At 34.2% G+C, this 16,824-nt stretch overlaps 1 protein-coding gene across 2 annotated transcripts in view; it reads right to left on the bottom strand.

Moving 5' to 3' along the window:
* The window catches only part of LOC145265480 (uncharacterized), a 676,373-nt gene that overhangs the window by 299,101 nt on the left and 360,448 nt on the right, over positions 1 to 16,824 (bottom strand). Inside the window, exon 2 of one of the 2 annotated variants that reach the window (XM_080121353.1) lies at positions 3,833 to 3,862. The exons of the other annotated variant lie outside the window; for it this stretch is intronic. Coding sequence (XP_079977479.1) covers positions 3,833 to 3,862 — 30 coding nt within the window. The remainder of the gene's footprint in view (positions 1 to 3,832; positions 3,863 to 16,824) is intronic. 2 annotated transcript variants of the gene reach the window in all.

Here is a 16,824-nt window from a genome sequence, read left to right as displayed (position 1 = left end):
GTTTGGATGTTATTCTCAACGTTTCGACCGATGTAACCTTCTAACTTTTTTAGGTGCGTTTTTGATGAACGATGGAACCTTTATTTTGAACTCAGGAATTTTGTACTGAATTTCGAACGGAGCCTTTTATTCGATCCACGAAGGTAACTTGCTCGTGTTCTGTCAGTCATGACCAGGTAGAAATCTTAGTAGTTCGTAACTTTATTTTTAGTGCCACTCATACTGTTATATATGGAAGATGACAGATCCCAGTAATTAAAGAAAGACGTAAATACGATTAATAATTAATAATAATATTTATTATAAGGAAAATGCTAGAATCGAACCCAGTATTCAAAAGTTAAAAGTGAATACATAATGCAATCTCAGGAAGTTAGTGAATGTACCATTGTGTTTAGAAATAACTAAATAACGATACAACTAGTTAGTCAGATATCGGACAATGTAAGGAGTGTCTTTGTTTTACCCAAAAATGTGTTGGATATATGATATGTAAATCCACGTGAGGAATCACATGGTTGGACACGTTTCTGACGTCACAAAGAAAGATAGATTCGATATATTCAGTTAAGAGGGTTCAAGATAAGTCAGGGTCGAGCACTGAAGGAAGAGAGTTAACTAAGCCCCATTTTGAGAGCGAAAGAAAGGGAAGAAATACAATGTATAAAACAGAAAGTCAATTGATTTCCTGATTATCATCTCATCCGGATGGAATAAAGATCATTATATTTATGTCTTCATTTGTCTTCAACGTTATTTCATCCACCGATCTTTGTCTATCGTATTTGTAAAAGAACTCTGTATTAAACAGCCTTACATAATGTTAATATGAAACACCCTCCTTCAGTAATGAATTTGCATCTCCTATGTGTTAAACAAACTGTCTCTCTTTATATTAAGCTCTTATCATAAATATGAACGATGTGTAATCATATAATTGTCTCATCGTCGTTCCCGTTATATGAATGTCTTGTCCCAGCTACGCAGTCGTATTGGGAATTGAACCTCTAACTTCCAGAAGAACTGATTACACCATGGATTTTATTCGCTGCACCACAGGCCTGTTATATGTTCCGATACTTATGCAAAATACAGACCGTGCTGAAATAACATTATTATTTAGAAACCCATTCTAAGCGTGGAAAGGCTTAAAAATTTTTTTCTGCGCTTTCATATGACAATTTAATAAACAAAAGATACTGTAAATACTGTATTCAACTTGAAAATCCTATCTAAAATAGTACAGCCCGTATTCTGCATAAGTAGCGATTTTTATTCTGCTTTGTAACTCGGTTAGAAATCTCCTTATTAGTATATATTTGAATTTGACATTTTATTTATATTAAAACAATCATATTTGTCGTTCGATTTTTTAACTGAACACAATTTTATTAGTGCTACGGCCTTGTTATTTCTGTTATGTAGTTTATCTTTTTTTTGTTTTTCATTTTATTTTATATTTTTACATTTCTTTCATTGTTCTCATCTATTAGCTTCGATTTTGTTTTTCATTTTTTCTTTTTTGCTTTCGTCCCTTTATTGCATTAGTTATAAAGATCAACATGCATTTTCACTTTAGGCTATTCAACATGGCGGACAATGTACCACAAGAGTCAATATTGGGGAAAAAACAGAACAGAAGAAAGAAAAATCAGCCAGTTGCATTTCAGCATTGTCGGATATAAATAACTCCTTATTACCTCCCTTTGTTCCAATAACGGTCGCATTCTTCTACACTCCAGATTACCAACGTCTTTTGGAGTCTCTTATTCTATCAGAAATCGTTTTTCTTCCTTTATTTTATTTTTTTTGTGTTTTTGATTGAGCTAAAGAAACTCTTGAGTAAACCACATCTCAATAATAGAATGTCAGCTGCAATGTAAAAAAGTACGAACGGATTTTTTTTCGATTACTTTTTTTTTCAAGTAGTCAGCGACATCTAGCGAACAGAAGAAAAGAACTCTCGTCAGATTACGAACCTCGTTCTGATTTCAACCCATAAATCTTTGTGTTTTGTTTGTTTTTTATAATACTAATTGACCAGAAATAAATAAGGGAATAAGAGAGAAGAATTTGGTAATTGATTTTTATGTTATATTCAGTCCACTAATTATATATATATATATATATATATATATATATATATATATATATATATATATATATATATATATATATATATATGTATATATATATATATAAGATCAAATAGTTAATAAAACATGTTAAAAACACTTTGAAAAAGAGTTAAAAGCATATTTAATCTGAAAAGGAAACACTTAATAAGTGGATAGTCCTTAATCCGCAGAGTTTCAAAGAAATAATTCCCTTCTCATCAGAGGGCAGGAATTAATAAAATGCGGGATCGGATTTTGCATACTAAAATATTTGATAAAACTGCAAGTAAGGCAAAGATCTTATTTGATAATAAAAAGTGAAGCAGAGGGAATAGGGTGAAGAAAAAGGTGTGATTATACGTGAATGGATAGTCTGGTGAAAGGTAATTTATTATATATATATATACATATATATATACACACATATATATATATACACACACACATATATATATATATATATATATATATATATATATACACACACACATATATATATATGCATGTATGTGCATTTCAGCAGCATTTTTCCTTTTATGCATAATTCGTTAAATTGATTAAACGTTTTTAATCTATTAATTTTACATTGGATTCTTTTCATTTTTCGTATTGTAGTCTTTACTTCAGGTGGGAACTGGCTGATGTAATAACTTTGATTTGTTCAAGTACTTTTAAATCCTTCGGGATTCATCTTCAGGGATTAATTAAGCTAGTTTGGTTTTTACTATTTATATTTATGAATGCTTAATTTTCATTGGTTAATAAATTATTAATTGTTTTTTTATAAACACTTTAAAAGGTTAAGGTTATTAGTAAAGTTTATTTTGTTTATGTTAGTTTTTTTTTAGTTTTTTATTTGTCTAGCTTTATTTCAAGTTTACGTTTATTGTTACAAAGTACCATCTTTAAACACCTGACAAACCTGCAAGTATCTGAAAGTACTTGGGCAAGTCAAAGTTATGATTAATACATCAGCCAGTTCCCACCTGAAGTAAAGAAAAATGAAATCCAATGTAAAATTAATAGACTAAAACATCTATTCAATTTAACGAATTATATCTATCTATCTATCCATCTATCTATCTATCTATCTATCTCTCTCTCTCTCTCTCTCTCTCTCTATATATATATATATATATAATGTATATATATATATGTAGTAAATCATAAAAGTTTATGTATATATACACATGATATCCGGATTAACTGGTTTCTATATTTGTTCACAGTATGTTGATGTATAAAACTTTTCTTACTTATAAAAAATACTGGCGTGAGTGCACGTACAGTGAAAGAGATTTATATAATAGATGTTAGTTTTATGGTCATTTAAAGAGTGTATTTTATTGGGACACCCTGTACATACAAATTCGAAATTATTTACATACAGCACCTAAAATTATCTACATACATCACCCAAAAGGCCCGCATACAACACCTTAAATAATACATATACAACACCCCACCCAAATGATCCACATACAACACCTTAAATAATACATATACAACGCCCCCCACCCAATGGTCCACATACAACACCTTAAATAATAAATATACAACACCCCACCCAAAAGGCCAACATACAACACCTTAAATAATACATATACAACACCCACCCAAAAGGCCCACATACAACACCTTAAATAATACATATACAACACCCCACTCAAATGGTCCACATACAACACTCAAAATAATAATTAAATGAGAATTACCGATTCCTGTTCCTCCTATGCGATTCTTACCTAAAAAAGAGAAAAAAAAGATTAGTACAATATTAATTAATACAATCATTCTATTAATTACAACTAGAAAATATAGGCTTCATCTGGAACTGATTGTCACTCAATGCCTTTATCCGCTATTCATCTGGTCGCATATAGGTTTGTCTTATGTCAATAATGTTTTTAATTTTATTTTCTAGGTTACACATATAAAGATTGTCAGAACATTGGACCCAAAACAGAGCCCATGGCAACACCATCTTTTTGTAAAAAGATATTGCTATAATGATCAAAGTAATTTATTGCCTGTACTAAATAATCACGCATAATCACACTGACACACCGGTCCCCACTGGATCACTGAAGTTAAGCAACGTTGAACCTGGTCAGTAATAAATGGGTGACCATTTGGGACTTCCAGATGCTGTATGTGCTCTTCGCTTATCTCGGCATTGTTTCCAGTCGTCCTGGACTTCCCCTTGCCACTGGACTCAAACAGTGTCAATTCAGGAGAGGTGTGGTTGGAGATTGCGCAACCCTTGCCTCACAATTACACGCGCAGCTACCCTACATCGGGTATCCTTTGTCTTTCGAGATTGAACGGAGGCATCGCTTGCTTGTGCTGAGGATCGAAAGATTCAAACCGTCACTTAAAACTGAATTTCTACTCAGCACCTTTGTCTGTTGTTCCACGTTTCTTTTGTAGTTGAACGTGGATTAAATAGAGTTCAGTTCGAAATCGCATGCAGATTCTCAAGTTCGACATAAAGATTCGCTAGCTCGATAAGGTGCACCTGAAGAAGGCCGAAGATTGCATCGTCCAAAACATTGTAAGGCTAACATTCAAGGTGAGAACAATAGTCCAAATAATTGCTTGTCAATTGTTATGTAAAAATCACAAAACAAAATATTAAAAAAATTATTGTAATAAGTGTAAAATATCCTAAATATATAATTTTTGCCAGGACACTAAGTACAAGTATACGATTTTGAGAGGCGTTCCCCGGTAGGGGCGCGACTTCCATCTTCGGAAGAATCCGGTGCAACCCGCCCAACTGGAATCTCCTCCTAGAATCAAGACAAAGAATATGGTAAAACTGCTTATCATTATATAATTGATAATATAAAGGACAGTCTTTGTGTTTGTACATCCATGTAAAACTAAAAACGACAAAACAAATACCCACAAAATTGTTATCTTCTTGATCAGCTTTAAAATTTAAATAACAATTTTTTGGACTCTAAACTGTCGCAGATTTATTCACGAGTTTAGTTTTCAAGGGAAGTAACTCTGAATTTGTAATCAAGGTGTTAATTTCCTTCTGTCGACTAACTTTTGGAGGAATCTATAAAAATTAGTTGTCTATGTGTATATCTATGTCCAGAGTGAGGAATAGACTAGATGGAGGAAAAAGAAAGGATGAGATGATGGAGGGAGAAAATGGGGGGTGGGGTGGAGAGTGGGAATAAGATGGAAAAGTGACGCTTTTGCCGCGAGTAACATCGGTTGAATATGATTATTTAATTTAAGTTTGAAATTACTATTATAAAATATTTCTTATTTGCTGCGTGCTAGAATAGAATTATTTAAAATGCAATTTTGATAATATACCAGTTGAATGGCCGGCGTTGTCCCCAGAATAAATGTGAACCTTACTCGTTTAGAAAAGCAATAGCATAGTTTCGGGATTGAGTTCTGTATTGGTAAAGAATCTTTTTGTGTTGGAGCTGCCCTTGTAACAGTACTTCTTAACTGAGGGGGGCTTGTTGTCACTCAAATTCTAGTAAACACCGATGGCCGTTTTCAGCGGTTGTTGCGATAACGCAAATTCATTTGCAAAGGTTATCAAAAGAGGTGTAGAGCACAGAAAATCTGGGGATACTTTTCGTCATCCAGAGTCTGCGAAACACCATCGGTTGTTTTCAGTGAGTAATCTTTGATTATAACCAGTGGGAGAACTCTAGTGAGTAGAAATGCTAATAATAATGCTAATGCTAATAATAATAATAATAATAATAATAATAATAATAATAATAATAATAATAATAATAATAATAATGATAATAATAATAATGATAATGATGATAATGATAATAATAATGATAATGATAATAATAATAATAATGATTATAATAATAATGATAATAATAATAATAATAATAAAAATAATAATAATAATAATAATAATAATAATAATAATAATAATACTGATTTAGTTTAATAATGTCTCACTGAAAAAATGGAATAAATTCTTAGAAGACCTTTCCACAATTCGGGCTCCAAACTAGAATCTTCAAAGATCAAGGGTTTTAGTATCTACAAAAGTAGTAAAAAGGTCAGAAGGCTGCCCAACACATCGGGAAATCGTAGTTTTTTTTTCAAATGTCCTTCCAACCGGCTTAATACTACACCCAGCGTACCAACTGCCATCGGAACTACTTGGGGTTTAACTCCGTGTATACGTCTTAACTTCGACGGAGCATAATTGCCACACTTCTCGTTCTCCTCCTTTATCATAGTATTTCCCAGGGCGTTAAAATGTCTCCGATTTGCCACCTCTTTGAGACCTTGTCAATGGCTATCAAATCCAAACGGTTATGTTCTAACTGATTGATTGTCATAACACTTTTGTCCCACCATACCTCTACATTGCTATCCTCTCTTGTTTTTACTTCATCAGGTACCTCCTCAAACCACTTCCCAGCACATTTCATCTCAAGCTTTCTACAAACCTCCTAAGTATATCCTAAGCATAACGCGGTCGTGCCTTCCACAGTACTCTCTTTGATCCAATCCATTATACCCTGCTGCAAGGTGCATAACAAGCTCAGAAAACATTCCACAAATCCGACATTCTGCGGCAACGCATTCACCTTTATACACTTCCAAAACAGTGCTTGCTCTTGTGCTGCACAAAGGTTTAAGTGCTCTTTGCCATATACTCAGCTGTAAACCATTTGCCATGCTCTTTTATCCGCAACATCTGCTACATCCTAGAAGAACTTTCTGTTCACTTCTTCACAGCCAATTCCCCTGACATTTCTCCGTCCAAACGTTTTATATACTCAACCTTGGTTTCACATATTTCAACTTCAACTGCCACAATTGAACATCCACTCCTTACTTCTAACCACATACTCCTTCAGCAATGTCTCCTTAGTTCTAAAACAATCTATCACACCTATCAATCCTATCCCGCTGTCTTTTCTCTTCTGATATAACATAGCTACGCTGATTCTAATGTGAAATAGGCCAAACATTACCAACATTTTTCTTGTTTTGAAATCTATGGCATGCAACTCCTGGTCAGACCATGCCAAAATTTCTGTACTGTACCTCAAAACACTGACCTCCTATTCATTCATCACTATAAGATTTTGTGCGTTCAACTTTGACTTCACAGTGAGCTTAACCCTTCTGAGATAATTTTTCCTGACTTTCTCTTTCATCTCCATGTTCATAATGTCTACACCGTCATATACTCAGATACCTTGACTCTTCAATGTTTTCATAACTTCTCCACTACTGCACACTTACTAATACCAAATTCCATCCGATGTCTTCAGAGTATGTCTTGACAAGCTCCACCAGCGTCTATACACTTCCTTCTCATTCCTACCAAATAACTTCAAATCACCCATAAACAGCAAATGGTCGAGGATTCGGTCACCAGGCCTAAAGCTGAACCCCAGTTTCTCTTTCTTTAACAACATAACATCGGGGAGACCAAGCGTTTAAAACGGATTCTTTATTTGAACTTTTGATTGCCGTTTAAAACGGATGGTTTCTCAATGTACAGTCACATCATCTTTGCCAGATTTATTTTAATTTTATTTTTGTATAAATTCTGTTAAATAATAATAATAATAATAATAATAATGATGATGATGATGATATTCAATGAAAGAAAAAAGAAAATTGGTGAAAAATGATGAAGAGTTAAAAAAGGAGGAATTAAAAACAAGAATAAAATATTAAAAATCGATTTTGTTCTTTTACGAATAAAGACGGTGATTTCCGATTAGAAGAACATCAATATGGATTGGATATGTTTTAAAAGGACAAAGATTGCATCGAGAAAGGTCAACGTATCAAATAGGAAAGTAGAAAAGGCAGAGAAAAAGAGGAAGAGAAAAAGAAAGAAAGAGAGAGAGTGTGAGAGTGTGTGTGTGTGTGTGTGTGTGTGTGTGTGTGTGAGAGAGAGAGAGAGAGAGAGAGAGAGAGAGAGAGAGAGAGAGAGAGAGAGAGAGAGAGAGAGAGAGAGAGAGAGAATTTAAAACAGAAGGTGAATCTTTCTTAAGATTGAGTGCGGCGACGCCAAGCGTGAAATTCGGTTAAAAATATCGTAGTAAGGTAATATGTTTGATCGAGAAAGGCTCGTTTCTTCTTCGTTCCTTCGCAGAAACCGGAAGACTAAAAATGGCGTGCACACCGATCCTGAAAGGCCAGTCAGCGTGTGATTAAAACTGCGACATTTTTGCCTGTTCCGTTTCAAAGAGAGATGTGAAAATGCGTATTTTTAGACAGGCTTCTGCATCCTTAAATGTCATTACACTTAAGGTTGAAACAGCTTTATCGTCAGTCATGTTTAAGATTCAAATAACATTTTCTTAGATCTGCCACGATTAAGTTTAAAATAGAATTTTCAGATTCACTGGATGTAAGGAGTTACCATTAACGAAATATGATTATCACAAACACAGGCTATAGGTAGAAAGAAAAAAAAAAGTCCACAGAAAGAGAATTCAACAAAACTTCAATTCTTGAAAAAAAAAAAAAAAACTGAAATAAGAAACTGTGTTATGACGTAAAATCAAAACAGCGAATTGGTGAAGACCATTAGACCAACGAAATAAACAAGCTGGAACAAAGGAAGCCGAGAAAAATGATTTTTCTCAAAGATTTCAAACTCAGGTAAACGTATAGTACATTTAATCTACTCAATTACAGTAAGGGTCATTTTTGCAGGGATATGTCAGGTCTTCTTAGAAAACAAGTAAGCCATTTTAATAATTTGTTTTTTTTTCATAAAACGATCTTATTTACAAATAAAAATTGTTTTTAAAAATGACCTTACTGATGAATATTCAGCTTTTTTTGCGAAATGCGAAAATGACCTTACTGATGAATGTTCAGTTTCTTGCGATCTGAGGGAATTAAATAAGTAGTTGATATATTTACTTTCATTGTAATTTTCTTAGTAAATATACACTATTAAAAACAAACAAACAAACAAACAAACACAATTAAGAAAAATATTTACGATTTTATGAATCAAACAAGTATTCTTTCTTTTTACTCTTGTTTGTTTTAAATATTCTAAGTTTGAATTTTTTTTCAGTTTTACAAAGATATTTTAGCAAAACAAACAAACAAACAAACAAATAAACAGCAGTAGGATCTATTTGCCGTGTCCTAATTTTTCGTGCCTAATTTGCCTTTCCTTAATGTGTCGTGCCTAAGTTGCATTTCCTTAATTTGTCGTGCCTAAGTTGCATTTCCTTAATTTATCGTGCCTAATTGGCATTTCCTTAATTTGTCGTGCCTAAATAGCACACGAATAGAGTATCAGTAGGAGCCATTTGTCATGCCTTAATTTGTCGTATATGAATAGTAAAACTAGTTTTTCTGTCTTTTTCTAATCTTTTCTCATTTATTAGAACATAAGCTTTGTTCAATCTCCGGTATGATATACCGACATGATAATTTCAAAAACCGAAATACAAGAGACCATTCAAGTAATAAAACGCAACTGTTAAAATCAGAGATAACTCCTCCTTGTTATATTGAACGCATACACTTCTTTCTTGGCATTTTTCTTTCTTCGTTCGGTGATCAAGTAACACAACCTTCAGAACTCCTTTACAAAGCATCTTGTTGTTATCGTTCAACCGTCATTTTGAAATTTACGATGAGTTTTGGGCGGGAAACGGTTACACTGGGTCGTCAGCTTTTGGCCTAGGAGCAAAATGATAAAGAAGCGTTGGATAAGCTACGTCGCCTTGAACGATTTATGTATTCGACGTCCTTCAATTTATCGGCGGTTCGTTGGAGCGTTAATTTGTTAATTAAATGCAAGAACGAAAGGATTGACGATTCTCATTTGCTATTCAACACAGATCTGTATCTATCCCGAAGGAGGCGAGATTGTCTTTGAAATAATAAAGAATGAGCAAAGAAGAAGAAAAAGTAAAATAAAGAAAATAAAGAAAGAAAAAAATAAAAAAATATAAAACGAAAGCAGTAAAGATGAATAAGAATACGACTACTACTTCTTCTTCTTCTTCTTCTTCTTCTTCTTCTTCTTCTACTACTACTACTAATAATAATAATGATGAGAAGAAAAGGAGAAGTAGAAGAAGAAAAAAAAGAAGAAGAAGAAAGGAAAACAAAAGAAGAAAAGATGAAAATAGAAGAGAAAGGGGAAAATAAGAGGAAGAAAATAAAGAAGAGAAAGAGAAAGATAGAAAGGTAAAAGTAAAAAGGGGAGAGGAGAAGAAAAAAAAGGAGATAAAGAAGATGTCGGATTAAAATAAGAACAACAATGAGAAGACGTATATCAAGGAGGGTGGTGGTAAACGTAAACGAAAGTGAATAATAATAATAATAATAATAATAATAATAATAATGATAATAATAATAATGATGATGATAATAATAATAATAATAATAATGATGATGATGATGATGATAATAATAATCACTATAACAATAATAATAATAACAATAATGATAATAATAATAATAACAACAACAAAAAATAATAATAACAAAAATAATAATAACAATAATGATAATAATAATAATAATACCTCAGGAGAACAAAAAAACTCCTGGAAACGAAATTATATAGCAAAAACCTAATAAAAGGTATAAATACATGGGCAGTATCACTAGTAAGATACTCTGACCGTTTATAGGGTGGACAAAAGAAGAACTGAGACAACTCGACCAGAAAACCAGGAAACTCATGACCATGCATAATGCACTACACCCAAACGACGATACTGACAGACTCTACGTGAAAAGGGAAGACGGCGGGAGAGAACTGATCTGTATAGAAGACTGTGTGAAGGACACGAAAAAAGAACTAGAAAAATACATAATGCAAAACACTGAAAGGATAATTATGGCAGCGAGAGACACTGAAAAAAATAAAAACAAAACAGAAAGCAGAGAGACAGACGAAAAAACGAGAAAAGAGAAATGGGAAGAGAAACAACTCCACGGAAGATTCATAAGAATGACAAAAGATGAGAATAACGAAAACACCTGGACATGGATGCGAAAAGGACATATAAACCGAGAAACTGAATCTCTAATGACTGCAGCACAAGATAACTCGATAAGAACCAACCATATCAAAGCAAGGATCGATAAAACACAAGAAAACAGTAAATGCAGACTATGTGGACAGAGAGACGAAACGATAAATCATATAGTAAGTGAATGCAGCAAACTTGCCCAAAAGGAATACAAAAACAGGCATGGCCAAGTGGGGAGGATGGTACACTGGGAATTGTGCAAACGACTGCATTTTGAGCGTACAGACAAATGGTACAAGCATAAACCTGCAACAGCACTCGAAAACGAGAACCACAAAATCCTATGGGGCATGGACATTCAGACGGACAAACCCATCCAAGCAAGAAGACCAGATGTCGTAATAATTAACAAGAAAGAAAAATCCTGTCAAATCGTAGACTTTGCTGCCCCAGCTGAGCACAGGGTGAGTATGAAAGAAAAGGAGAAACGAAGCAAATACACAGAACTAGCCAGAGAGTTAAAAGGGATTTGGATGATGAAGAAAATCAAAATAGTACCGACAATAGTAGTCCGAAAAACTTCGAAAAAAGAATGTCAGAAATTGGAATCAGAGAAATAACTGCAAAAACACAACGCCTAACGATAATGTAAAAACGGCTGAAATATTAAGGAAATACAAGACAATATAATAAAGAAGCGTTACAGGGAATGAAGAACGCCGAAGCTGCATATATAGAAGTTCTACACCACCATCATGCATCCCCCCATTGTTTCATCATCGTCCCCCCCCAAATAGAAAAGTAATACCAAAGGGCCGAGAAGGGTCAAGGAGGATGGAAAGACCGAGGAGAGAGTGCTGGCCAGATCTCGGCCGGACAAGCGCGAAGAGAACTGGGATCGTGGGGAGGCTTAGTGCCACTCAAATTCCAGTATAAACCATTATTATGATCACTACCAGCGATAAATCAATGGTATGAGGCTGTTGCGATGACGCAAATTTATTTGCAAATGCTATCGAAGGAGGTGGAGAGACCTGGACGTCTGAGGAGACTTGTTGTCACTCAGCTTCCAGAGAACACTACAGGTCTCCAAACCGATCGATTGCTGACTTGTGTGAAAGCTCAATGTGAGCCAACAACAACAACAACAACAATAATAATAATAATAATAATAATAATAACAACAATAATAATAATAATAATAATAATAATAATAATAACAACAATAATAGTAATAACAATAATAACAACAACAAAAACAATAACAAGAAAAACAACAATAACAATACTATTCTCATCTTGAATGTGATTTTCACAACGTTTTAGTCAATATAATTTCCGACCTTTTTCAGTTGTATCGTGTCGAACTCGGGAATTTGGACAGAATTTCGAGCGGAACCCTGTATTTACTTCACGGGTGTAGCGTGCTCTTGTTGCGTCAGCCATGATTCCCGAGTTCGACAGAAACATTCCCGCGTTCGACAAGATACATCTGAAGAAGGTCGGAGGTTATATAGACCGAAACGTTATGAAAACTACACTCAAGATCAGAACAGTAGTCCGATGAATTCAAATAATACAAATAACCAATCCTCATCTCAAAAATTCAGAAACGTTTTAACAAAAAAAAAAAAAAATAAAAAAAAAATAATAATAAATGCACAATGCACTACACCCAAAAGATGATATTGACCGAAACTATGTGAAAAGGAAAGAGGGAATATACTGGTTTGAATAGAAGATTGTATCATTAACACACACACACACACACACACACACACACACACACACACACACACACACACACACACACACACACACACACACACACACAAGAATGAGAAAAATACATAATGCAGAACATCGAAAGAATAATCCCGACAGCAAGAGACACTGAAGAAACAAGCAAGACAGAAAAAGAAGAGCGGAGGAATAAGACGAGGGAAGAAGAATGGGAAATGAAACAGCTACATAGACGATTTTAAGTATTACAAAAGATGAAACTAACGAAAATACTTGAAGATGGCTACAAAAAAGAAAACCTAAACGGAAACTGAATCCCTAATAACAACCGCACAAGATAACGCTATTAAAATCCACCACATCAAAGCAAGGATTGTCAAGACAAAGAGACGAAACAATAAACCGCATAATAAGTAAATGCAGCAAACTAGCATAAAAAGAATATAAAAATAGACACAATCAAGTGGGGAAGGCAGTGAACTGACAATTATGCAGACAAATTGTACAAGCACAAACCGACAGCAGTACTGGAAAATGAAAATCACAAGATACTATGGGACATGGATATACAAAATGATAAACCCATTCAAGCAAGAAGAATGAATGTCATAATAGTTCACAAGAAGGAAAAACTCTTGCCAGACTGTAGGTTTTGCCGTTCCAACAGATGAGAAAATGAAAATCAAGGAGATGGATAAGCGGGGAAAATACACGAAACTGACCAGTGAAGCTCAAAGGGTCTTAGAAGATGAAGAAAATCAAGATAACACAACTAATAGTAGGGGCTAGGAACAATACTAAAAAACTTTGAAAAAAAAAAAAAAAGAATGTGAGAGATTACTAAGAAAATACAACGGATAACAATAATGAAAACTGCATAAATATTAAGGAAAATCCTTGAACACATGAGCTACAAACACAAACTGGACACACAGAAACTGCTACAGATGTAAAACACGAAGGAACATCACATGAAAACTGAAGCTTCCGCCCCTTTTTTGTGTATATCACTATAAACTGGCACCATATCAAATAAGTGAGGAGGAGGAGGATGGAAAAACCAAGGAGAGAATATACTAGACAGACCTCCGCTGGGTGTGCAAAGAGAAATAGGACCTTAGGGAGGTTTATTACCATCTGAATTCCAGTGATTATCAATGCTCGCTGTCAATGAAAAATCAATCGTAAGTGGCTGTTGTGATAACGCAGATTTATCTGCAAAGGTTGTCGAAAGTGGGGGAAGAGTACTGGAAAGTTGCGATTTAAAATATAACACACACACACACACACACACACACACACACACACACACACACATATATATATATGGTCGCTTCCTTCAATCTTGACAGACTATAGATACCCACTGCAAGGATGCCTGTGCGTGAAATTTTCTAGCGAGAGTTGCGCAATCACTAACCACACATCTCCTGAGTCGGCGTTGTTAAATACTAGTGGCAAGTGGAGGTTCAGGACGACTAGAAACAATGCAGAGCTAACCGGAGAGCACATACAGCGCCTAGAATTCCTTAAGGTCAAATACTTAGTACTAGCCAGGCTCAACGTTGCTTAACTTCGGTGGACTGATGAGAACCGGTTTCTATCTATCTATCTATCTATCTATCTATCTATCTATCTATCTACGTCTATTCATATATGTCTGTTTGGATCTATTTGCACAGCCATAAGCCAGATATTTTTCCCATATATATATTTAATTTTTCATATCCATCCATCTTAATTCGTTAATCTCTCTTTTCTCTCTATCCCCTTCTTCCCCTTTCTCTTTCTCTCTAAAAATACACTCGAACACACACACACACACACACACACACACACACACACACACACACACACACACACACACACACACACACACATGCGCGCACGCACACGCACGCACACGCACGCACGTGCGCGCATATGTATTTATATATGATCTTTGTATAAAAACATTTTAAAACTGAATAATTAAATAAGACCTCTGGAGCCACCAAGTAAGCGTTCTTGCACAAAAAAGACGACCATTTTAAGCGCAAAATTTGCGGAAGACATTTTATTATTGTGACCTTTTAAAAAGAATTACCAAAAACTAAAAAAGCTATTGTTAGGGTGCGTCAATTTATTATTCGCTGAAAATGCGAATTTAAACACAATCCAAGCATTTGAAATAGGATTTGAAATGAAACGTGTATGACCGACAAACGGAAATGGTCTGTTACACGTAAGCGTCACAGGCAAGCAAATGGATTGATAGCCAAAGCTTCACATAAAAATGAGAGGGCATAGTTAATCAAGAAAAAAAAAAGGAAAAACACAAAACTTTATTTTATTGCAGGGCAAAACATTCGTCAAACATTACATTTTTCTGATTTAAATGTATATTATCTTGTGCGCACTCTGATAGCGTTATTGGATTACTACGTATGTATATATATATATATATATATATATATATATATATATATATATATATATATATATATATATATATATATACATCATTATTGTGCTTCAGACATTATTTTTTCTACATAGTTACAAGTATTCCCAATGCACTTTTGTCAGCCTCTTCTGATAACTCGGTCGTAAAACGCTAGAGCACGCTTTGTCACTCACATCTCTGTCGTCATTCTGAAATCGACGAACCCATCTGCTAACTACGCAGACACAAACTACATCGGCTTCATAAACGTTCAGCAGGCGCTGGTGAATGTTCATTTTTTTCTGCATTGAGGAATTCGATGACGCATCTCTGCTCTGATGCACATCAATGACAGGTATTTCTTTCTTAGACTTTCGTACTGTCAATAACTGTAACAGAGAGACATTACTTTTGAAGCGTCCCTCGTATATAACCTTATAATAAATGTTTTAAATTATTATGCTTATGTGTTTTATCCTTGTCTATGAATCATCAATGTAGAAGATAACTGCTTTACTAGTTTAATGACTCGAACTCCAGACCCAAGTCACGATTTAACTTTCAAGCCTAAACCCCTCTATCGATGCAACAAACCAAACAATTATTCGTAATGAAAGGGAATTAAAGCCTATTTAAGTTTTTACCAGTGTTTATACCTTGAATACATGTTACAACATTATTCAGTAGTTCAATTCGACGAAACATTTAAACATTTAATTTTGAACCCATTTTTATACTTCTATTAAAAAGAAGATCATCTTGTTTTAAGAAATTTTATCTCCTATATAATATTTTGACTGTAAATTTCCCTCATGACCAATGTATTGTAGGTGTGCAATAACACATGCCACATAATAATTCATTAGGTCCAAGCTATTAGTCACTATCTTAGGTAATTTTCGAACACAATTTTAAACACATTAAGTCGTTATAATAAAATGCTACATTGCATCCTAGGAGCAACACCATCACAATCGCGTCATCTATAGAGGCAGGAGTCCCTATTCTTCTCTATAAATATTTAGTTCTCCCAATGCTACCAGTTGACACTGGGACCTATTCTATATTTTCCTACGATACTTCCATTGCACCCATCGTAACTGGTTATTAGCTACATACACATAGCATAATCTTTCCATCACCCGATTACAAAATAATAAATTCTTCCTTCTCAAAATCCGCCTCATCTGATTGGCTTAGACCGGACAATTCTATTATTCCAGAATCCACTTCTTCATACATAAACGAACGCACGGGTACCATTATTTATTTTTTCGATTTTAGAGCGCCCTTTTACACGATGCTTTTTTTGGTTTATTTCTATTTGTTTTTTTTTGGGAGGGCCTTTTTATTATTTTTTTTATTTTTTACTACAACTGTGGAAGATTTTACTTACTTATATATTTTCCTACGCTTACCCAGGCTTCAGTTATATTACTTATAGTGTCAACCGCCTACAACACGTACACGATGCTATTTTTGGTTTTGTTTTCGTCTGTTGACGGACAAACAAATTTTAAAACCTTTTTATTTTTTTATATAAAACACA

This window comes from Euprymna scolopes, chromosome 40 (assembly GCF_053919585.1).
Source record: "Euprymna scolopes isolate OS-2025 chromosome 40, ASM5391958v1, whole genome shotgun sequence".
Classification (NCBI taxonomy): Eukaryota; Metazoa; Mollusca; class Cephalopoda; order Sepiida; family Sepiolidae; genus Euprymna; species Euprymna scolopes.
The sequence above is the reverse complement of the archived record's forward strand: the minus strand, read 5'-3'. Positions and strand labels throughout refer to the sequence as shown.